The 22,463-nt window shown below is 32.9% G+C and overlaps 1 protein-coding gene across 1 annotated transcript in view; it reads right to left on the reverse strand.

Moving 5' to 3' along the window:
- Positions 1 to 2,805: 2,805 nt before the first annotated feature.
- The window catches only part of MYBL1 (MYB proto-oncogene like 1), a 33,864-nt gene continuing 14,206 nt past the window's right edge, over positions 2,806 to 22,463 (reverse strand). The window contains 12 exon segments of the mRNA XM_037802831.1: positions 2,806 to 4,566; positions 5,818 to 5,997; positions 6,402 to 6,506; positions 6,593 to 6,709; positions 9,797 to 9,911; positions 10,384 to 10,526; positions 12,451 to 12,672; positions 12,674 to 12,820; positions 14,386 to 14,619; positions 17,606 to 17,710; positions 18,311 to 18,385; positions 19,891 to 20,065. Coding sequence (XP_037658759.1) covers positions 4,438 to 4,566; positions 5,818 to 5,997; positions 6,402 to 6,506; positions 6,593 to 6,709; positions 9,797 to 9,911; positions 10,384 to 10,526; positions 12,451 to 12,672; positions 12,674 to 12,820; positions 14,386 to 14,619; positions 17,606 to 17,710; positions 18,311 to 18,385; positions 19,891 to 20,065 — 1,747 coding nt within the window. The 3' untranslated portion in view covers positions 2,806 to 4,437.

Genomic DNA, 22,463 nt, shown 5'->3' on the forward strand with positions numbered 1-22,463 from the left:
AACGGGAAGAGTAAACACTCAAGTATTGGTTGCTAGTTGACTGAATAAATAAATGGCTAACTGTATTAGGCTTGAGAAATTATGTCAGCATCTGCTCAAACCTTTTGAGGTATGGTTGGCAAAACTATGGTACAGCACTCTTTCCCTGTGCTGGCCAGGAAAATCCACTTAAACCTAGCACATTTTGTACTAGGAATTTGAATAGGCACTTCATATCTGAGAACTTCAGAAATAAAGGCAGTACACTACACTGTTTTTAATACTGACTGAGTTTTCTCAAATTCAACAGCTTTTAAGGTACTTATGCCAAGGTATTAAGAAGTTTAAAAAAAAAAGAAAACACTCTTTTCCCAACACATCAGGTCAGCCATAATTTTTTTTTGCCAGGTGCACCTTATCTTAGTTTTCTACGAAGTGATATATTTCACATAATCTTGACCATATCTGTATTTGTTTAAAAAAAAAAACATAAAAAGGACAGGGAAAATGTAATGTACTAATGGAATTTCACTGGTTTCATGTGACCCTCTACTATTTAAAAATAAATTTCACTTCTCAGTGTAGGAAGTACCTCTTCAAAAATTATCATGCTGTACATTACAAATTAAGGGTCTAATTGGCTGGCAAGACTATCACTCTATAACTGGGTAAAACAAGCAGGAAATCACATGGTATAAAACAAGCTAAAATATTTTAACAAAGTAATACAGATTTGTCGGTTATAAAACAAAATTGATTTCATGCAGATAACTAAGAAACCAAAAGTATTTATAATCCACTGCATAAAATAAGTGTAGTTTGATTCTGATAAAATCATTTTAATCCTTTCAATTTAACACCTACTGAGATTTTCTAAGCACCATGCTAGACACAGGAATGAAGGAGCTATACAGAGTAATCCCTGCTCTTTAGAAATGTAAAGTCGAGTGAAAAAGTTTTATAGAAGCACTAAGATGATCAGGAAATGATTCACAGACCTATGCCTTGAAAGCTGAATAAGATTTTAACAGGCTAGGAAGATAACGAAAAGCAGTCAGGCAGAGAGAGCATTACAAATACAGGCATTGAGATAGGAGCATACACGTATATGTTCTTGGAAGGGCCAAGCATGCAAAGGTTGGCCAGGTGCAGATTGTAAAGTGAAGGAAGAGAATGGACATTACTTGGGCAATAGATAACCATGGAAGGTCTTGGAATAGGAGAGATGAGTTTTTTTTTTAATTCTACATTTGTTTCTTTGAATTTACATGTGAGAAGAGAATATGCCTTGTCCCCTCAGCAGTTATATCTCAAACTGTAAATTAATAGATTTGCATCCTGGTTTCATGTGTCAGTCCCATAAACCTGAAACAAGCCTTCTCATTTTGGGTGGGTTAATTCCATCAGTTCTCTGAGCCTAGAAGGCTAAAGGTAGAATCTGAATGGCGGTGACCCCACCATGGTACTATTTTACTGCAGAGCCCGGACTGGGTGATCAGTGGGCCCTGCCCAGGTGACACCCCAATCACTGTGCAGTTTCTTGATATTTCTATAGAATGGAGATCAGAGTGGTTAGTGCAATAATCCAAATAAGAGATGAAGGAACAAAATTAGAGCAGTGGCTTTATTGGGTAGATTACCCAGTGAGTGAATGAATGAAAGGCAATACCACTAAGAGAAAGAACAAAGGAAGGGCAGGTCCAAGTTAAGAAAAGGTAGCAATGTGCTTTGGACACGTTGCATTTAAAGTGTCAACATAAGAGTCATGTGGCGATATCTAAAAGGCACTTAAAATTATGGCTCTGAATGAGGCTCAGAAAACAGGGTAAGTTGTGTTAACAGATAAAAATCACCTGTAAAGGGAGTTTTGAGGGAGAAAAAGGTCTAAGAACAGAACATTGGGTTAAGTCCTTAAGGATTCAATCAACACCATAAAACACAAACAAAAATGAAATGAGCAATGCCATGTTAGCTTGTACACAGATGCTTTATTCTGGATGTTAATATATGTCAGCATTGTATGTGAGATTTTCTCACAATGCAAAGTTTTCCCGCACATCAAGACTCAATTTTGTCAGGGTAATTGCTGCATTAATGTGAAAACCTTACAACAAAATGGAGTATTAAATATGTGTAGTCAGTTTCCATGCAAGTATGGCTGCTACATGTATATCTGGCATTTTCAGAACACACTGAAAGAAATCGAAATGAACACAACAGTGTAAAGGCGACTTAAGATGCCTGACATGTTTAAGACTAAATATCTTCCAAAAAGCAACAAAACAGTTAACTGAAGGATTCAACCAATACCAGCCCAAATATGTGCTATGTCTAATAAGTCCAAGCTTATCTGTAATATATTATATTTGGGATAATTTAATGCTCAAGGAAAATTATGCTTTAAAAAAATATAGCTCTTCTAAGATATACTTTGGTGATTGGAGACTATGTACATCCAAAACAGCTAAGGGCTTCATTCAAAAACAAACAAAAAACCCATTATGTGCGCTATTAGTTCAAGGTAACTGAAATTATCCAGTATGATTTTGCTACAATCATTTGTTTTACAAAGTGAAATTGCTTGGAGAAGTTCACTAATTAGGAAGAAATCACCATTCTTAACCATTGCTAAGATTCAAATTGGTTCCAGGCATAATCTTAGTACTATGTATTTTCTTCACTTCTCACTACATATAATATGCAAAAACTACCAAGTGGATTTAAATAGTGTAAAACCCTTTTAGGTCTACTGTTCAAGAGCTAGGCATTAAAATACTCGGTATTTCAATTTTTATTAACATAAAAACAGATCAGAAAATATTAAGCTTTTTTTTTTTTTTTTTTTTTTTTTAAGGCATATAAGTATTATGGTGTTTGCAAGAATTTGCCTGGTAATGGTTGATTCCATTAGTTAACTTGAGAAGTTGCCATCATTTGCTTTTTCTCTTTTCACACAGTGCAAGTGGTGGTTGCTCTTTCCTTCTCTCATAGCAGCAAGCTGATTCTGCTATTTTCTATAGCAGCATACTTCAGGAGTGGAGAGGAAGAGAGTGTGTCAATTATAAATAATTAAAACTACAGTGTACAATTCTATTTACCTGTCAGTGTTTAAGTTGACAGCACACCATTATATGTCTCAAAAAATTACATAAAATCTCTACCACAAAAGCAAATGAAGACATTCTTTCAAGAAGAAATAAGATAAGTGCAAACACCTAAAACAGGCAACTGAAGCAACTGTTGTAACCTGTAGAGAAACTCAAAACATTTATAAAAGGACAAAATTTTTTATAAATAAAAGATAATGTTCTCTACTCCTGAAACATTGAGTAAATATAATAAACTTCTAAGTGCAGACTGTTTGTAGGGACCAAGGTACCATATTATTTTTTAAACAAAATGCAAAAATTTCAAACACATATACAAATCACCAGATTAATTTATATGACCCCCCAATATAATTTAAAAAGAAAATATTAAATTATTATTTAGTACATTTTTAGAACTACTTTATAACCAACATGATTTAAAGGGCATAGTGCAATATTTAGGTAGTTGTGACATACAGTATAGATATTGTATTCTCTGCAGCTATAACTTACTGTTTCATATTCAAAGGTCAAAATTGTTCTTTACTATATTAGCTGTCATGACAGGAAACAACATTGGCTTCTAGACAGCCTGTATATATATAAATATCTACATTTAAGCTTTAAAAATGAAAATAAATTAAGAAAACAGACTTCTTTCCAATTTACAAAGTTTTCCTGCTCCTACATACTGTACAATACATTCAACAGAACTCTCAGCTCTTCTGAGATTTATGAAGAAAATACTGACATTTTACTATTAAAGAAAAAACTCTTTGCAATGCTTTTTGTTTGTAGTACTATGCTCAAATAAATACATTTAACACTGTAGTTAATTTTTACTGTCTTTGAAAAATACCAAAAATTAGTAGTGCAACTTTCTATACTTCCTTTAAATTCCTTTCCACTGTGTTTCTTTGTAAATGGTAGCCTAAATCAGCACATACGCAGAAGTACTTCATAAAACCATGTATGCTTCTCAAACATAGACTAGTTTCAGAAATCATTATGTACTCATAAACCTATCTATAACAAAACTGCAGCATCAAGAGAGTAGCAACTTATATCTTGTGAAGAAAATATGTGAGAATTTACTTTTAGAACATACATGAACATTCTCATATGACCTTCTCCAGCTTGTTCTTTAAAAACAATTTTTAAAAATCTCATTTCTTAAAAAATAAACTATGAAACGGCCTACTCCTTAGGTAAGTAGCTTAGCTTTTTGCCTGCCCAATATAAAAAAAGATGCAAACCGTTTTAGGGCTGTCTTAAAACTTTAAAAACAATTGACAAAAATTTCATTGCCACCTAATTTAGTATAAAATATAGTAAGGAAGTGGGGGCATTTCATCAGTTTTAATAACAATTACAGTATGAGAGCTCTTGAAGTACTGCTGGTAGCCGTGTAACTGCTCAGATATCTTCTTGCTTGCTCAGTCATGATAAGCTGGTCTTCTGTCTTCCCATAAACCACTGTTTCCCATTCACAATTTGACTAGGAAAGAAATATTAATAGTGATGTGAAAATTACTATAATAATTATCCATACTACTTTACAACTGGATGTTGAAAGTCTGTTTTAGCTACCTGTATTGCTCTGAGGTCTCTGGAAGCAGTTGAAAAAGTTTTGTCCCCTACAACTCTACCCCAAATCAAATGAGTCTAAACATGAAAAGAAATGTCTGTCTTTATTGCTCCAAAATCTTGCAGAAAGATTTAAAGAGAGGGTATAATGTCAAAAAATGAATTGAAAATGCTTTATGTCTTGTAAATTGGGAAACATATTCATAACACAAAGCCAACTTTATGCTTGTTTGATTTGTTTCCTTCTCTTATTACAGACTATAGGTTACTACATTATAGATTTGATCTGCTGTGTATTAAATTTTCCTGAAAACTTCTATGTTAATTAAACAGTAGGAACTCAAATCATTTTAAATAGATTACGAGAATGTTCTACCCGGCTCTTTGAACTGCAGTGGCTTAAGACAAGAAATAAGGAGGCCATATTTGATTGCCAAAGATATTTTCAAAGGATGCATAAATGTCACGAAAGCTAGTGCTACAGTCATTGTGGTGTAAAGAAGAAAATTTCCTCCTCAATGAACTCTCAAATTCTCTGGGGTGAATCCTTTTGATGCCTTAGTAAAAAAAAAAATTCCAGCTTTCATTTGCAGCTACATACTGACTAAGTAACAGCAAAAAAACGGATTTTGTTTTATAACTTCTGAGCCAAAAAGTTCACTGGAAACCATTATACCAAAAAAACCATGCAGAAACTGCTTCCAGCCACTTACCCTTTCAGGATGGCAAATTAAGGGAGATTATATAGATAGATAGATAGATAGATAGATAGATAGATAGATAGATAGATAGATAGATAGATATAGATAGATAGATATAGATATAGATATAGATATATAGATATATATTTTTTTTTACAGAAGAGGTGCCAGAAGTGGAGTGAGGTGAGGTATCTTTAGTTTAAAAAAGAAACAGGGCTTGAGAAAATCACTAGGAAAGTTTTTGACTACATATCCAGTTGTTTTAGTTTATATGTGCCCTGATGAATGAGTCTTTCAAAAACCCAATTCTGATTTGAATGATAAGATAATGTGAATGTTTATTTACTGTTATAGTCAATTTTGGATTTAAAAGAAAAAGTATGATTTGTGAATAATAAGTCCAAGGTGATAACTGAATAAACAACAACAAAAATCACTAAAAGAAACTTATAAATCCATACCTGAAGATTCTTTTCCAATTTGACAACTTTGGAAGTGTTAGGGTTTGGTTTCTTTTTAGTAAGTGTATATGTTTTGTTGGTTGAATTTATATCTTGTTTTTCAGGAGTCAAGTTGCACCTATTATCATGTATTTCCAATAATGGTATCATTAATAAAGATGTTGTAAATATATTTTCTGACTAAGAGAGAAAAAAGAAAGAGGAAAATAGAATAATTAAAAAATGGAGACACACAGAGGGACTACTGAGTAAGTGGTAGTGGAAGCCCTGTTCATTTCCCTCCAACAAAGCTTTTGGCTCTGATGAAATTTCAAGTAATGTAGTAAAATTAAATATTTTAGAAATGACCCAAAGATAAATTCTGAAATTTACAGTTTTGAGAACTACCATTTTATGATATCCTACAGAAGAGAGCTACTCCTCTCAAAACACAAGAAATATCATAAAAAGCAAAGATGTGAATAAAATATTCTCTATAGTTAAGAGTTTCTCGCTCAAGGAACCAGCTACACAATGAATAAGAAATACGAACTGCTAGAACTTGAAGCAACCACTTTAATAAAAAGTAATAATTCTTTACAAACCTGCATGTCTGAAGTGTCTTCAGTTAATAGTTGAGTGCCTGGTTCTTCTTTTTCCCAATTATCCAAGACTAGTGATTTTCTGACTTTCTTCACAGAAGCAGTAGGCTGGAATGAACAATTTAAATGGGAAAATTATGGCAGAATAACTTGAACAAGGCAAAACTTTATTAATAATACTCCTAAAATATTACCTCTTGTTTGCAGCTTTTGTAAGCAGGTTCATCTTCTTCTTTAAGGAATATGTCTGTTCCAGTTTCTTCTTTTAAAACCTCTCGAATATCTTCTTCCAAGAAGGCAAGTGGCTGTGACTAAATTGTTTTTAAAAGGATTTTAAGAAGTCTTTTATAGTAATTCATATTTCTCCCCATATATAGCAAACCCATCTTTTATACTTTTCCTTTACTGATATAATTTTCTCCCAGTCCTACAAATGTATAAATTAAATGAAATTAATTAATTAGCCACTTGATTTATGCCAAAAAATATATAGCATATTACAAGCACTGAGTGAAATGTGGCACTTACTTCATTCTAGGCTACCGAACAATAATTTTCCTTTTGAATCATATAAAAAATAGGAAAAATAGGAAATGTAGAACAAATTGGGAATATACTAGCTCTACTTAGTCTTCTTTTATTGTGCTTCTTCCACAGTTTAAAATTACTAGTTAACATTTTTCCCTTACCACTAAGATTATGAGCTACTTGAGAGCAGTGATTATGCTTTTTCTCCATCCTTGTCTACCCAGCATAAAGCTTAGAGCTGAGAAACAGTGTTCAAGAAGGAAGTGTGTGTGTGTTGGAGTACAGGAGTGGTGTGTCTATGGGTTTACAGATGTGTGGGAAGGCAAGTTACAGAAAGGCAGAAACTTGAAAGTGGGCTAAGTAATGAAATAGTCTCAATATATTATCCATCTACCTTTCTATCAAACAGCTAAGCACACCTTACAACTCAGAAAAAAATTTAAAAGTTGTATCAAACTTACACTTACTTTAAATAAGATCTGTTGTGGTTTTTCCTAAAAAGAGTAACTAAAGCTCCACTAAATAAAAGAACAAACTATTGTACTGTGTGCAGTAAAACTTAGCCTAACTGCCAGCAGTTGATGACCAGCAGCTTATGTTTCCAGCCAGCAAAGTTGGGAAGAATAATATTCACATATAAATGACATTTCATAGCACTTAGAAAAACTTTAAAAATGGAAACAGAATTTTACAAGTGCTGTCATCTGGGCCTGAAACATATGGGAATTATATTAATGTTTCTGGGTATTTCTCCAAGAGCTGTTGTTTTTATGGATTACATTTCACTAAAAACATAGATTAGGTATTCTTAAAAGAAATCTGGAATCTGTTTTTTAATACTCTGTAAAAATACAAATGTCCTATACCCTTAGGGTAATGGTTAGGACACAGATGAATTCATTTATACCTAGAATTATTCTCCCTGTATAACAAAAGCAAATAATTGCTGCATTTACTACATTTTCAAGTTTGACACTATCAAAGTTAATGGAGATTTAAATTTATTGGTATTCCATAGAGTTTTTAGCCTTTTTAGTAAATTTCAGTAAAATTCAGTTTGTTAAAAAGGCAACAGATATTTAAGATGTACCTGATTAAAACTCCAAAGCCAATCTCCAAGAAGTGCATTTGACCCAAAGTAAGATACATTAGAAACCTAAGTGGTTAGCACATACGAGGTGCTCAATAAATAACTGAAGAAGGAGAAATGAAAAATCAGCTTACTGTAAAGAAATTAGGAAAAATAGGAAATGTAGAACAAATTGGGAATATACTAGCTCTCCTTAGTCTTCTTTCATTGTATATAGATATTTTAGAAATTTTAATTACTAAATTATTACCATATTTTTATCTTAAATTACTGTAGAAAATGATTTGTTTTGGCAATGGTCAAATTCTACCCAAACAAGCTGCTGGTATTAAATTAAGAATTCCAGAAGGCTAGTAAACAAATTGACAGGGACTTTACCTTAGGTAATTTGAAACCTAATCTCAAATATACTATTATTAAAATGATAATTCTTATTCAACTTATATGTTGACCAAATAACCCTAAGGCACAGTAGAATTTTGAAATGCCTTCAAATAGCTGTTGTCCAACCCCTCATTAGTCTATACAACCCTATGAAGGCAGGAACCATACTGGACACATTCATTGTCACATCCCCAAAGCCTAGTGTGGTACATGGCACGTATTAAGCACACAATCAATATTTTTTGAATTACTGATGAATTTTTTAAAAGAATTGTCAAAAAATTGAAAGATTAGTTAAATCAAGTAGGTCATTCCATCCAATGGAATATCATGTAAACATTAAAATTATAGGATAAATATATACTTTTATTAACTCGGTTTTGTAAAAAGAAAGCAGGTTACAAAACAGTAGATTACATGTGATATCGCTTTTGTTATGTATATACACAAAAATAAGTCTTGAAAGCTGTAAAGAAAATATGATTGTTCTTAGCAGTATATGGAGCTAAGCAACAAAAAGACCTGATCAATCCCATTAACGTACCCTTGAAAACAGTATTTCAAAAAAAATAAAGACTAGAAAAATTGAGGGTGTGACCTGCCTGTTGGTAGAAAAAACGATTAAATCAAGCAAACCAGAATTTAGTATATTAACCAATTTACCCAAAATGAGACCAATATATTTTAAATCATATTTCATTTATAATAAACCTAATTTCTTAGAAATCTCTATCTGCCCAGAATGCCCATGCTCTGCTAAGGTATTTCAATGTTGACAATATATATGAGTGCACAAATAACTAGAATACTTCCCACCTCCATTCATTTATGAACGACTACTACTGCTGCTACATTACTATTAGAACAATAATATTAGCACCTAAGCACATACTACTCGAAACTCAGAACAAAGCCTCTTTATTTCTATTATTTCTTTTATCTTTACAGTAACTCTCCGGAGTATGATATATGATCTCCATTGCATAGAAAAGAAAACTGAGACTCAAAGAGATAACCTGATCAATCGGCTTCCTAGATATTATTACAAAAGTGCTTATATATATCAAAACATTAAAATTATTTTATTCTACTGCAGGTAAATGCTACTGAAATTACTAAAATATGAGTTGTAGTATAAGAAAAGGGTTCCACTGACACTTGATTGCTTTCTTTAGATGATATAAAGAAGTTAAGAATTAAAAGTAAGCCAAGCAAAGGTTTGTTTGCAAGTGAAGAAAAAAAATTAACCCAAATTTAAATAAATTAAGAGAGAAAATTTTGTATGTTTTCAGTGACATCTTTTTTAAAATGTTAAAAAAATTAAAGATGCTAAAAATCACAATTTGTGTTTTATTAAAATTAGGAAAATCCTTAAAAATAAAAAGAGTATACATACCACAATTTTAAGAGGTCCATATTTTTTCTCCTGAGCAGCAAGTGCATTCTTAAAAGGAGTGGGAGTTCTTGGTGTGGTACCCAATATAGATCTTCTAATAGTAGGTGTTCTAAACCTATTCAATCATTTAGATATTTGTATTATAGTCAAAAGTTAATTCCATACAAGTTAAGGAAAGCAAAGCCATGATAAAAGTACATACTAAATATTTTTTCATACACATGCTTTAACATTCCAGGGCCATTTTATATATACTATGCCTGCTTCTCTTATTCTAATCAGTCATCTTAAAATAGATACAAGGACTGTAGAAAAAAGTACAAATGTAGAAAAAACAGTATTTTGCTTAAAATCAAAGTTTTAGACTGTATTTAACTGGTTTCTATAGTGCCCTAGGGATAAAAATAAAAGTTATGATTTTTAAAAAATTCTAAGTCCCAAATGGATAGAAATTATAATACATGTATAAAAGGACAGAAAGTTAATCTACTTAATAAATATTATTGTGTTCTAGGAAAAAAAAAGCTAATCTACTGTTTAAATTGTTCTTCCCATTTTCTCTAACACAATTACTAATACCTACTTACCCTACGTTTTCCTTTTGATCTTTGGGGGTTGTTTCCTTATGAAGAGGAGTTGTAATAAGAACTTTCTGCCCACAGATTGGAGTTGATGTAAATGAAGGATTTTCTATATTAAGTTGTTCATTTCCAGGGCATGTGTTAAAAAACTAAAGAGAGAAGAAAAAGTTTAAAGACAGTTTTTAATACAAATATTAGACTGATAAGATTTTCAGATTATTTCCTCATTCCTCTTAGGAAAGGATTATTTAACATACTACATTTACATTCTACTCCAGGCAAATTAAGTTCTATAAGGGCAGGAACTTTTGCCTGTTTACTTCATCGCTGCCTCCCCAGTTCTTACAACAGTGCACATAACAGACATTCAAGAAATAGTCATTTAAGAAACATTCAAAAGTTACAAGAAAGTACAAATATTTTAAAACAAAACATCAAATAGTGATCTAAAGAAATCATAAATAGCTGCTGTATTAAATGTAAATTTTATATAACAGTGTAACTTAAAAAAAGGACTTTTTTTTAGCTCTGTTATTAATAAATGATCTTAAAGTAGCCTTTTCTATGAGAATATTCTGAATTCAGAATACAACAATAATGCTTAGCTGATGAGGAAAAAGCTACTGGGCAAACCTGACTACACAGAACACCGCAACCAAAACCGATACCACAGGGTCCATTTTCCAAATTATACAATTTACCCATTGGATCTTAACTTACACTCAATTGTGGAATATTTATTTTTGTAGACAACAGATTAGAAGCAGTAGTGTGAAGAAGTGGAAACTGCTTTAAGGCTGCTGAACACATTCCAGCTCTATCACTTCTAGTTCCTGATATTTGCAATTTACTTAAACCTAAGATTAGCATTTAAATCCTTTATTTTAAAACCCTGCAGGATGTCCCATCATTTACAGGATAAAATTCAAGCTTTTTGCCATGGGATATAAGGTCCTTTAAAATCATGCACCACTTTCCACTTCAGAATTTACACCTCAATAAGAGAATATTTCTAGTGTGCCAAACTCTATAAATAGAAAATTGCCAGAGTTCCTCATCCCCAGAAGGCTTTGCAACTCCGGAGGATCGGGGAGGGGAGCACTATTCACACTGTAGCCTATGTAATGCCAACCTCCCCTGACGCATATCAGGGTCATAATTTTCAGAGAACACGGTAGTTGTGTACCACCAGATTCTCCTCACCCTCCCAGCCTCACAAAACAGCCCCAAGAATATCCCAGCATTCTCCAAGTATATCTGACCATTAAATCCCCCTTTTCCCCATAAAACTTTTTAACGTCTGCCAGGATGCCTTTAGCAAACATCAGCTCCATCTCTTGCTAATTGTGACCTTCGACAAGTTGCTTAACTTCTGAATTTCATTCCACCTACCTCCTAAGGTTTTTTGAAAGAGAATTAACTGAGATGCTGTATTAAAAGTGTTTAGCACACAGCCTGGAACGTGTAGCAAGAATTCAATACGATGTTATTATAAAATTAGAGGTAGTTTGCCCAAATATAAATATCTGCAGCCCAAGGCTATTACTACAAGAGAAAACTAGTAGTCCCATCCTAGAAAACCTCTGACACATGGAATTCTTACAGTGATCAGTTGTCTTTCTGTTTCTGTCAAACATATGTTTTCTTAAGAAGGAAGATTCAATAGGTAAACTCAAATCTAAATTACTATAAATAGGTGAGGTTTCTTTACACCTTATCAGGTGTATCTGTTGAACAGTCAAGAAACTGGATCTCAGTCCCAGCTCTGCCATTAGATAACTATGGACAAATCATTTTCCTTTCTGGGTCTATTTCCTGATGAGTCCTATAAAGGTATGGGACTACATGATATCAAAAAAGTCCCTTTTAATTACAAAAATTGTAGGACTTTGTAACACATCCATTATACGTTGTGAGCTACCTTCTGATCTATCAGAGTTTAGTATTCTCACATGTATGTTTAAACACGTCATCCATTTTTGTTATCAAAACAACCAACTGCTAGTAAGGATATTAAAGATATAATTGAATCTAGCTCAACATTCTAAAAACAAACAAAACAAGCACTACTACCTGTGAAGGAGAAAATGGCAGTGTTTTCACTGGTGTGTGCTTTAGTGCCATATTACCACCGTCACTGAAGGTGCCTTCACTAGGTTCCCGGCCAGGGGACTGACCTACACGTGGTCTTCTCTTCTTTCTGAGGATGGTCGGTGGAGTGCTAAACTTGGCCACATTTGGGGATGTTAAAGGAACAGTCTCACTTTCTCCACCATTGCAACTGTTTTTTTTTCCCTTCAAGTACAAGACTGACGTTAAATTGACATTCCATGGCTCCTTCATTGTGCTGAATTCGCATTAGTTTTAATGGTGTGGATTTGACAGGAGAAGCAGCAACCTCAGAAAGATCAAAACTGGTAACATCACTCCATGCTACAGGATCCTGCAAAAAATTAAATTCCTAACTAAAGTTAATGGTATAACCTAGTTAAATCTGATCTTGAGCAGAGGACAATTTCCACAGAATTAACTAACTACTCAGTTTTATCAGTAGAAATAGTCTTTCCTTGGACATCTCGATTTAAGCAAGGCCATTTGAGAAGTTTTGTGGTTTTCCTAAACTCTAACTTGGAACATTTCAAAATAATATTTCATCTAATTCAGTAGTCCAAGCTTACTGTCAAAGTATTTAAAATGAAAAGAACATTTTTTAAGTTATTATCCAGAGTACAATTCATCACAAAACTTCACATTCTATTCTACAAGAAAAAACAATATCAAATTCTACATAATCATTTGATAGGGTGTATGGAAAGCCTTAAAAAATGGTCATTCACTTTGATCCAGAAATTCAATGTAACCTAAACCCATATTCCTGATTCTGCACAAAGGTTTATATGAATATATTGTTATTTTCTGTAAACTTACAACTCCTCTAGTAAAAAAAAATTAATATATTCTGTTATTTGTAATAATGAAAAACTGGATGCCACCTAAATGCCAAATAATAACGGTATATTGGATACATTTTTATGATGGAAAACTATGAAGTTATTAAAAATCAAGTTCAAAAAACAGTTAAGAAAACAGGAACATTCTTATGATATAATGTGGGAAAACAAAAACCTCACCAGCATAATATGTAAGTGTATATATAGTATGATCCCATTTTGGATTTTAAAAAAATGTATGCATTTATGTGTGTGTATAAAACAAATACAGAAAGAAAATATATCAAATTGTTAACTCTGGGTTTATGAGAGATTTAAATTTTTTTCTTTATAGTTTTTTTCTGGTTTCCAACTTTCTCTAATGTACTTGTATAATAAAACAACTAACTGTCACCAGAAGGAAAGTTGGAGGTTAAAACATGGGAATGTATAACAAAGCGAATCTTGTGGTGGACAATGACTGTGATTAACTGTACAAATATAAAAAAGTTCTTTCATGAACTAGAACAAATAAAAGACACTATTATAGGGAGTTAATAATAGAGGGTATATGGGAAAAATGTACCTATTGCAAACCATGGACTACAGTTAACAGTAATATCTTAATATTCTTTCATCAACAATAACAAATGTACCACACTAATACTATGGGTCAATAATAGAGGGAATAACACGTATTATTATTACTTGTCTGGAGTAATTAAAATGTTCTAAAATTGATCATGGTAATGTATGTACAACTATGTGATGATACTGTGAGCCATTGATTGTATGCTTCAGATGATTTGTATGATGTGTGAAAATATAGCTCAATAAAATTGCATTGAAAAAACCTAATTGTTAAATATTAAATATTCTATACAAGGCACACCCTTGAGAAAGGTTAAAATTTTTTTTTGCCAGAAGCCACTGCAAAATCTAGAACCAAAATTAAGCATGACATACAAAATAATGCTTAACATAAAACTGGCCATTGGCCTTAATGACCAACAGTTTCTGAACATGGAACCATGTAACTAAAATGGAGTTTTTGGTAATCTCACAATTTTGAACTTACAGATTCAATAAGTTCTAGAGTCTCTGCAAATTCTGGGATGGTCTGTAGAGATGACAGCACAGCATTTGCCTCTACGGCCAGGAACTTTGTGGGTGAATTCTGCTGAGCAGACACAGTCTGATTCTCATCCATACCATAAAACTCACTATTGGGATCCTCGAGGCTATTTAGAGTATTAGACATGCTATCATCCATGAGGAAACTACCAGACCAGCTAGAAAAGCTTCCAGTCTGCTAAAAGTACAAAAGAAATATGAAGATTATTTGCCATTTTCAACATAAGTATAAATTTGGATTTCAAGTGAAAGTTTTATATAGAACAAGGTACCTCACACTCATTTCAGTTAAAAATAAAACAGCAGATATACTGTATTTCCTCAGAATTAGTAAGAAAAATTATTTTATTAAACTTCATAATTTTACTACATTTCTTTTTTTTCTAACTAAATCTTTTTCACTTAGCTATTAAAATCATGGTGAGATAAAACAAGCATTTATCATGAGTATTTTTTTTTCTACAATATAAAGTCCAAACTCCTAGAATCTGGTCTCTCTCTCCCTTTAAAACTTTAAATTGCTTCATTTTCATTTTAACACTTTCACTCACAACCCCTCCTCTCAGGGCACACCCAACTGCAGTACCTTCAATGCCCCAATGAGTGACACTCTTTTACCCTTGAGGGCCTTTGCACAGACTGCTACTCCCTCTACCTAGAATGCTCCCTCCTACCAACCAGGGAAATTCCTATTCTTTATTTAAGACAGTTCAAATATTGCACAGTACTCCATTTAAGTATATACTTTCACCTTGTCCATTTATAATAATGTCTTAGTTCATTTACTTTGCTAATATAATCACTATTGTCTTTCAAGACAGAGCTCAAAAAGGAATTCTTCCAGGAACCCTTTCCTGACTACCTGAAACTAAACTGGGCACCTCTATGTACTCTCATAAAACTCCAAGACTTGTTTATCACACTATGTCCTCTGTTTCTGCTCTATGTCCCCACTGCAGAGACTCGATTTTCCTTGTCTCTCCAGAGTTGTACATTGGGCAATTTATTTATCTTTTGAGCCTAGTTTCCTAGTTTCTCATAGTAAGCAATACAAAAAGACACCTTGAAGAGTCACTAACAAGAAACAATATGTGGGAGCCTCTAGCCAAATGAGCAACTGAAATGTTGAGGAACTCAATTTTTAATTTTGTTTAAAATTCAATGTGGCTAGTGGCTACTGTATTATAGAAAGCACACTGCCCAGCCCATAGAAGCACTCAATAAATGGTACTGATTGCTATTAAATATAAAAATTAATTTCTGGAATGTGCTAGAGATCTACAATAACAAAATGTTACATTTCAAGTGAAATAAAGTGAAAGAACAAGTTTTTAACATTGTTTCAAGGCAAGTTATACCTAAAGTTTCCTAAAAATAAAAGAAATTAATATTATTTCATGAGCATAGCCACCTTCTGAGTTTAAATTCACTTTCTGAAAATCGTTTCCAAACCACAAGCATTTCAATTGAGTTTGTTTGCGGGTAGAAAAAGATCCAAAAGATAAAAAGGGAGGTCACTGGATCCATTGTAAAAACCATAGGGTTACAATCATACAGACCTAAATCTGAATCGCCATATAAAATAGGCAAGGTAAACTCTTTTATGTTTTCACATCTGTAAAATAAGGAAGGACATCCCACCAATTTCACAAAGTTAACATAAGGATTACACAAGTATACATATAAAACATCTACAGTAGTGGCACATACTGGATACTCAGTTAAAGGACAGTCATTATCACATAGCTGTAAAACAACAATAAATACTTCATATGTATATGGAATCTATTCTTTGGGATACAACAAATTCTCTCTAGAATCCAGAATCTCCTTATTCAACCAGATCTTTGTAAGAGTGGATTTTTGATCACAAGCTTCTGAAAAGAAATTAATAACTTTCTCCCCTTTTAATGTAAAATGTTAATTCTTTTAGATAGCTGTATTTTTACGGTTAAATTGAAATTAATGATAGATGACTATAAAATACAAAATATTGTAAATATGATATAAACATCTGCCAATGTTGACTCTCTGATTGTAACTATTGATTTATAGTTTAACAAAACTGAAATTAACTTTAAGATAAGCACACTTCAAATCTTCCTAGCTGTCCACAGCGATTTTTGTAGTATCAAAACAAAAATTGCTTTTCCTATGGTATATGTCTCGCCTCTTGCCTATTACAATAAACAAATGGCGTATTTATGAATAACTATTAAATAGTATAAAGACATCACCAGTTGCCTCACAATACTATTTCATGATTTCAGGTTGTTTTATTTTAAGTTATTTTATCTTAGTTTCCTTGCTGACAACTATTTCAAATCCCTCTAGATGTACAGTCCTCTCATTCAGCCCCCAATCAGGAAATACTCTTCTAAACATAAAAAGGCTCGAGACGTTATTTTAATATTTAAAAATTTCCATTTAAGTAGAAACACATCTTTTTTTTTCTTTTAGGTCATCTAGCACAGTCTGCTTAATTCAGCTTAATTCAATTAGAGTGATTACTTTTTATCCTAATTTAATACTTCAGCTTGTTCTCACCAACCAGATATTACAGTTCATCTATCAAACAATATTTTTCATACCTGGTAACCAAAAACCCAACATTCATATAAAACCCTGTGAGAAGAGTTCTTTAGAGATCTTAAGATGTAAATGTTCCCTTTCCAGATATTTTTAATGTTATTACTCTTTCCAATTTATTGAATTCATATTCTCGGTATAGGAAATGGGAAAAAAATTCAAAGGTGGAATAAAAGTAATTTTGGAGTAGTTAAATCTCTATTTATCTATTTTAATTCTTTATTTTTTCAGCTTTATCTTTTTCTGTTAATGCCATCATTATAGAGAATGTCCAAAATAAAACCAAAGCCTAATTTAAACCATACATCACAGGTCTGCTTGACATATATGATTCAAGAAGCATCTTAATACAATACAGAAAACTGTAAAATATTCTCAAAGAGATGCATACCAAAATCAGGCAACCTCAAAAGTTGCAAATTAGGAAAACTATTTTTAGACCATAAAAATCTGAAGTCATACTGAATACGTTTTCTACTTATTGACATACTCAAGTCCATGCTGATAAAAACTGTAAAAGCATATATATTAAAGATTCTCATAGTAAATTCTAAACACTTAAGCTTATTTCTTACTGATAGAACTCGCTTTCTTCTAACTTCATTCTCAGCTGACATAAGAAGCAACTCAAGTTCCTTTATTTTCTTTTCCTTGTCAGGATCCTCATCAACAAATGGTTGCTAAAGTAAGTTAAATAAAAGAGAAAAACAGGCTTCTTATATAATTTCCTTATTATTATCAGAGTTCTAATTTTTGTTTTCTTCTACGCAAGATAATCTATTTTCTCTTAATTAAGTTTAATGCTACTAAATCCTAAATACTCAATATCACTATCTGTCTGATATTTAAAGAAGTACTGGCAGGTATTTTCAATTTAGCAGAAAAAATTGGGGGAAATTTCAATGCATAAAACAAACATATCATCCATATCAATTTTTAAATTTATGTTTGGAGTAAGTTTCATTTTATTGAATCATAATACATACATTTTATCCAATTTAGCAAAAATATGTCCATTCACACCTTGAATGCTTTAATTAAGCTGGAAAAATGAAAGGACCACTATACTGGTTCTGTCAAACCACCTTAGACTTGTACAGTTTACATTTTTCAAACCACTTACATACTTTCTCCTTTAATATTATAATACTCACAGTAAATAGGACAAATAGTAACTTTTGTACTGGTTTTATAGATTAGGAAAAAGGCACTACTAGAATTCTAAAAATAGGTTTGAAAGCATTCCCTTTGTTTTTCTTTTGTTATAAATAAAAAGTTACCTGAATAAAGGCAGAAGAAGTCTGAACATGTTCTACACAATTGCCTTCAGGTGACACATACTGATAGCCTGGGATCTAAAAAGTAATCAAATCATTAATATCTTACATATAACACTACATAAATTTTTTTAATCTGAGACAAAACATAAAAGTTTTTGACAAACTATCAACATTAAAAACTATTAACTTGAAAATTCATACCTACAATAGTTTCTTATTTATTAATTATACCTCTATTCTTAGGATCTACTGGTTGAAAATTTTAAAATCATCTGGTCTGATTTAATTTATTCTCTGAATGGCAATGCAATGGAAAATGAAAATATATAAATTAGTTCTAAATTTTTTTCCAAGTTTAGAGAGTACAAAATATATCAGTTTAACTTGGGAGTTCAGATTTCAAGACCTTAAAATGCCATGTTCTTTAGCCATAATACTTAGGAAAGACAATTTAAGTTCTCCCAGATGAAATATGAGAATTGGTTAGCATAGATTTATCAGCCAATCTGTCTACCTATTATCTACAATATCTAGAAAATATTTTTTAAAATATGCCATCAGAAGGGTTCCTTCATCTCTTGGAGAAGGTAAAGTAAATTTGTTCCTTTCAGAGGAAGGGCTGGTTCACAAGAAGCATGCACAAGGATGGAGACTAAAGCAAGTTTTTCAAAGTTCCTGTCTCCTATTCCTAATATCCACACCATGCCAATCTCTGGATAGAAAGATATGAAAACAGAAGTTCTTCTTCTATTATTTGTTTTAGAAAAGCAACTGGAATCACTCATGTACTTTTAAGAGATACTCTGACGACAGACCAAGAATCATTCTGTGTCTTTTTTTATAACACCTGTAATAAGAATTTTGAAGTTGCATGAGAATTTAGAGCACAGTAGGGGAAAGAAATACGAGAGAACTGTTTTAAAAAACTCCTGATTTCTTACAGAGAGGAAAATACATTCTAAGAGACAACATAGAGCTTGCCCCATTTTGAGTATGGGTAATTTCTATTTCAATGAACCTGTCTAAACAAATAATAATGTCAGTTGTTCGGTTATTAAAGGGAAAAGAAAAGTTGAATGCCAAAGAGTAAATTTTTTACTACCCCCAAAGTGATGGCTTGAATGACTTTTGACTATTTTCCCCTTTAAGCCATTTTATACACACCTACCTCTTAGAGATCAACAATGCTACGCTGACACGAAATTTTTTTAAATGGAAACTGTAAGAGGGGTATTTAAAGCACAGATGACCACTAGCTTTGAATCACAAATGAAGATTCAAAGAATTACAGGATTAGGAGATAAATTTACTAAGTTTCTTAACTAGATTAAATTAAATTTATATATAAATGGAAACATTTTAATGAGTTTGTTCCCAAAATACTTATCAATCAAAACAAAGGGAGATAAACCTCCACTAATAGTTTAACTGCTATATATGGTTTATTTTTTCAGTTTGGAAATTTAAATGTCTTTTTCCTCCTTAATATATGTTGTACCTGCCCTATTAAGAAACCATACAACTTCTCATACAGCCACAAAAGAAATTTTAAAAATAATAAAGGTATTAAAAATATGTGCCTGAACAGGTATGTAAAACTGATTCTGGGTTTGCAAATGGTCCATAGTCGCACAAGGTTTGTGTTGAAGTTTGGATGATGGTCGTTCTGATTTTATTCCATCTTGTAAGTACCCCTCCTGTTCCACTTTTCTTCGCATAGTAGAATTCCAATGATTTTTTATAGAATTATCAGTCCTAAGAAGTGACAAAGTATATTATGATTTAAAAAGAAAAAGAGGAGTCCATAAATTTTAACACTGTTTAAAGTGTACAAAGTACTCAAAACAAATTTTTATAACTGGTAAAATTAGATACTTTTTAAATTCAAAAGATAAAACATTTAACTCCAAAACTAAAATTTAAAAACTAATGAAAGTTTAAGTTTGCCTGAAGTAAATCACATAATTAGTTATTCATTTATTTAAAATAAATGCCTACTATATGCCAGGCACTGGAGATACAGCAGTGAAAAAGACAAAAAAAGTCTCTGCTCTCATGAAACATGCACAGGTTAGAGCAGAAGAGCAGAAAACAAAGACATAAATAATAAGAAAAATGTCACATAGTGCAATGTAGATAATTAAGGAAATAAGGAGATAAGGAAAGTGGATGACTAGGAAGGCCTCTAAGGTAACGGTGGAGCTGAGAAAGAACCAGCCATACAAAAACAGAGGGAAAAAAAAGCATTCCAGATAGAGGGTACTTCAATGAACTTGAAGCTAAGAAAACTGAAATCATCCAGTCTGAGGAGCAGAAAGAGGAAAGAATGAATTAAAATAAATACAGCCTGAGAAAACTCTGGGATACCATCAAACATACCAATATATGCACTGTAGGAGTCCAAGAAGGAGAAGAAAGAAAGGGGCAGAGAGAATATGCAAAGAAATAATGGCTGAAAACTTCCCAAATTTAAAGATATGAATATACATATCCAAGATGCTTGACAAACCCTGAAGAGTACAAATCCAAATAGACACATACTGTCAAATGCCAAAGATAAAGAGAGAATTCTGAAAGCTGCAAGAGAGAAGCAACATGTCAAATACAAAGGAGTCTAAAAATGATTAACTGCCATTGGAAACCTTGGAAGCAAGAAGGCCAGTGGGATAACATATTGAAAGTGCTGAAAGCAAAACACTGCCAACCAAGAACTCTATATCCAGCAAAACTATCTTTCAAAAATGAGGGAGGTCCCGAGTGCCTCTTTGTTGCTCAGATGTGGCCCTCTCTCTCTAGGCAAGCCAACTTGAAAGGTGAAATCTCTGCCCTCCCCCCTACGTGGGATCAGACACCCAGGGTAGTGAATCTCCCTGGCAACGTGGAATATGACTCCCGGGGAGGAATGTAGACCCGGCATCATGGGATGGAGAACATCTTCTTGACCAAAAGGGGGATGTGAAAGGAAATGAAATAAGCTCCAGTGGCAGAGAGATTCCAAAAGGAGCCGAGAGGTCACTCTGGTGGGCACTCTTACGCACAATATAGACAACCCTTTTTAGGTTCTAATGAATTGGGGTAGCTGATGGTAGATGCCTGAAACTATCAAACTACAACTCAGAACCCATGAATCTTGAAGACAATTGTATAAAAATGTGGCTTATGAGGGGGGACAGTGGGATTGGGGGGGCCATGGGGATCACACTCCCCTTTGTCTAGTTTGTGGACGGATGAGTGGAAAGGTGGGGGAAGGAAACAAACAAACAAACAAACAAGTGCGCCCAGTGTTCTTTTTTACTTTAGTTGCTCTTTTTCCCTTCAATTATTATTCTGGTTATTTTTGTGTGTGTGGTAATGAGGGTGTCAGGGATTGATTTCGGTGATGAATGTACAACTATGTAATGATATTGTGAACAATCGAATGTACGATTTGTTTTGTATGACTGCATGGTATGTGAATATATCTCAATAAAACGAATATTTAAAAAAAAAAAATAATAAGGGAGGTGAGGATGAATCTGGACCCGACATCGTGGGATTGAGAACATCTTCTTGCCCAAAAGGGGGATGTGAAATGAAACAAAATAAAGTTTCAATGGCTGAGAGATTCCAGATGGAGTTGAGAGGTCACTCTGGTGCACTCTTACGCACTATGTAGATAACCCTTTTTAGGTTTTAGAGCGTTGGAATAGCTAGAAGTAAATACCTGACACTATCAAACTGCAACCCAGGAGCCTTGACTCTTGAAGACGATTGTATAACAACGTAGCTTACAAGAGGTGATAGTGTGATTGTGAAAACCTTGTGGATCACACTCCCTTCATCCAGCGTATGGATGGATGAGTAGAAAAATGGGGACAAAAACTAAATGAAAAATAGGGTGGGGGGGATGATTTGAGTGTTCTTTTTTCTAAATAAAACTGAATTAAAAAAAAAAAAAATGAGGGAGGGGTTAAGACGTTCCTAGATAAATAAAAGCTGAGGGACTCAGCACCACTAGATCAGCCCTACAGTAAGAGAAGCTAAAGGAAGTTCTGCAGCTTGAAAGGAAAGAACACTAGACAATCAACTGAAGCCATTTGAAGAAATAAAAATTTCCAGTAAAGATAATGACATGGATAAATATAAATGCCAGTACTATTGCATTTTTGATTTG

Source organism: Choloepus didactylus, chromosome 14 (genome assembly GCF_015220235.1).
Source record: "Choloepus didactylus isolate mChoDid1 chromosome 14, mChoDid1.pri, whole genome shotgun sequence".
Taxonomy (NCBI): Eukaryota; Metazoa; Chordata; class Mammalia; order Pilosa; family Megalonychidae; genus Choloepus; species Choloepus didactylus.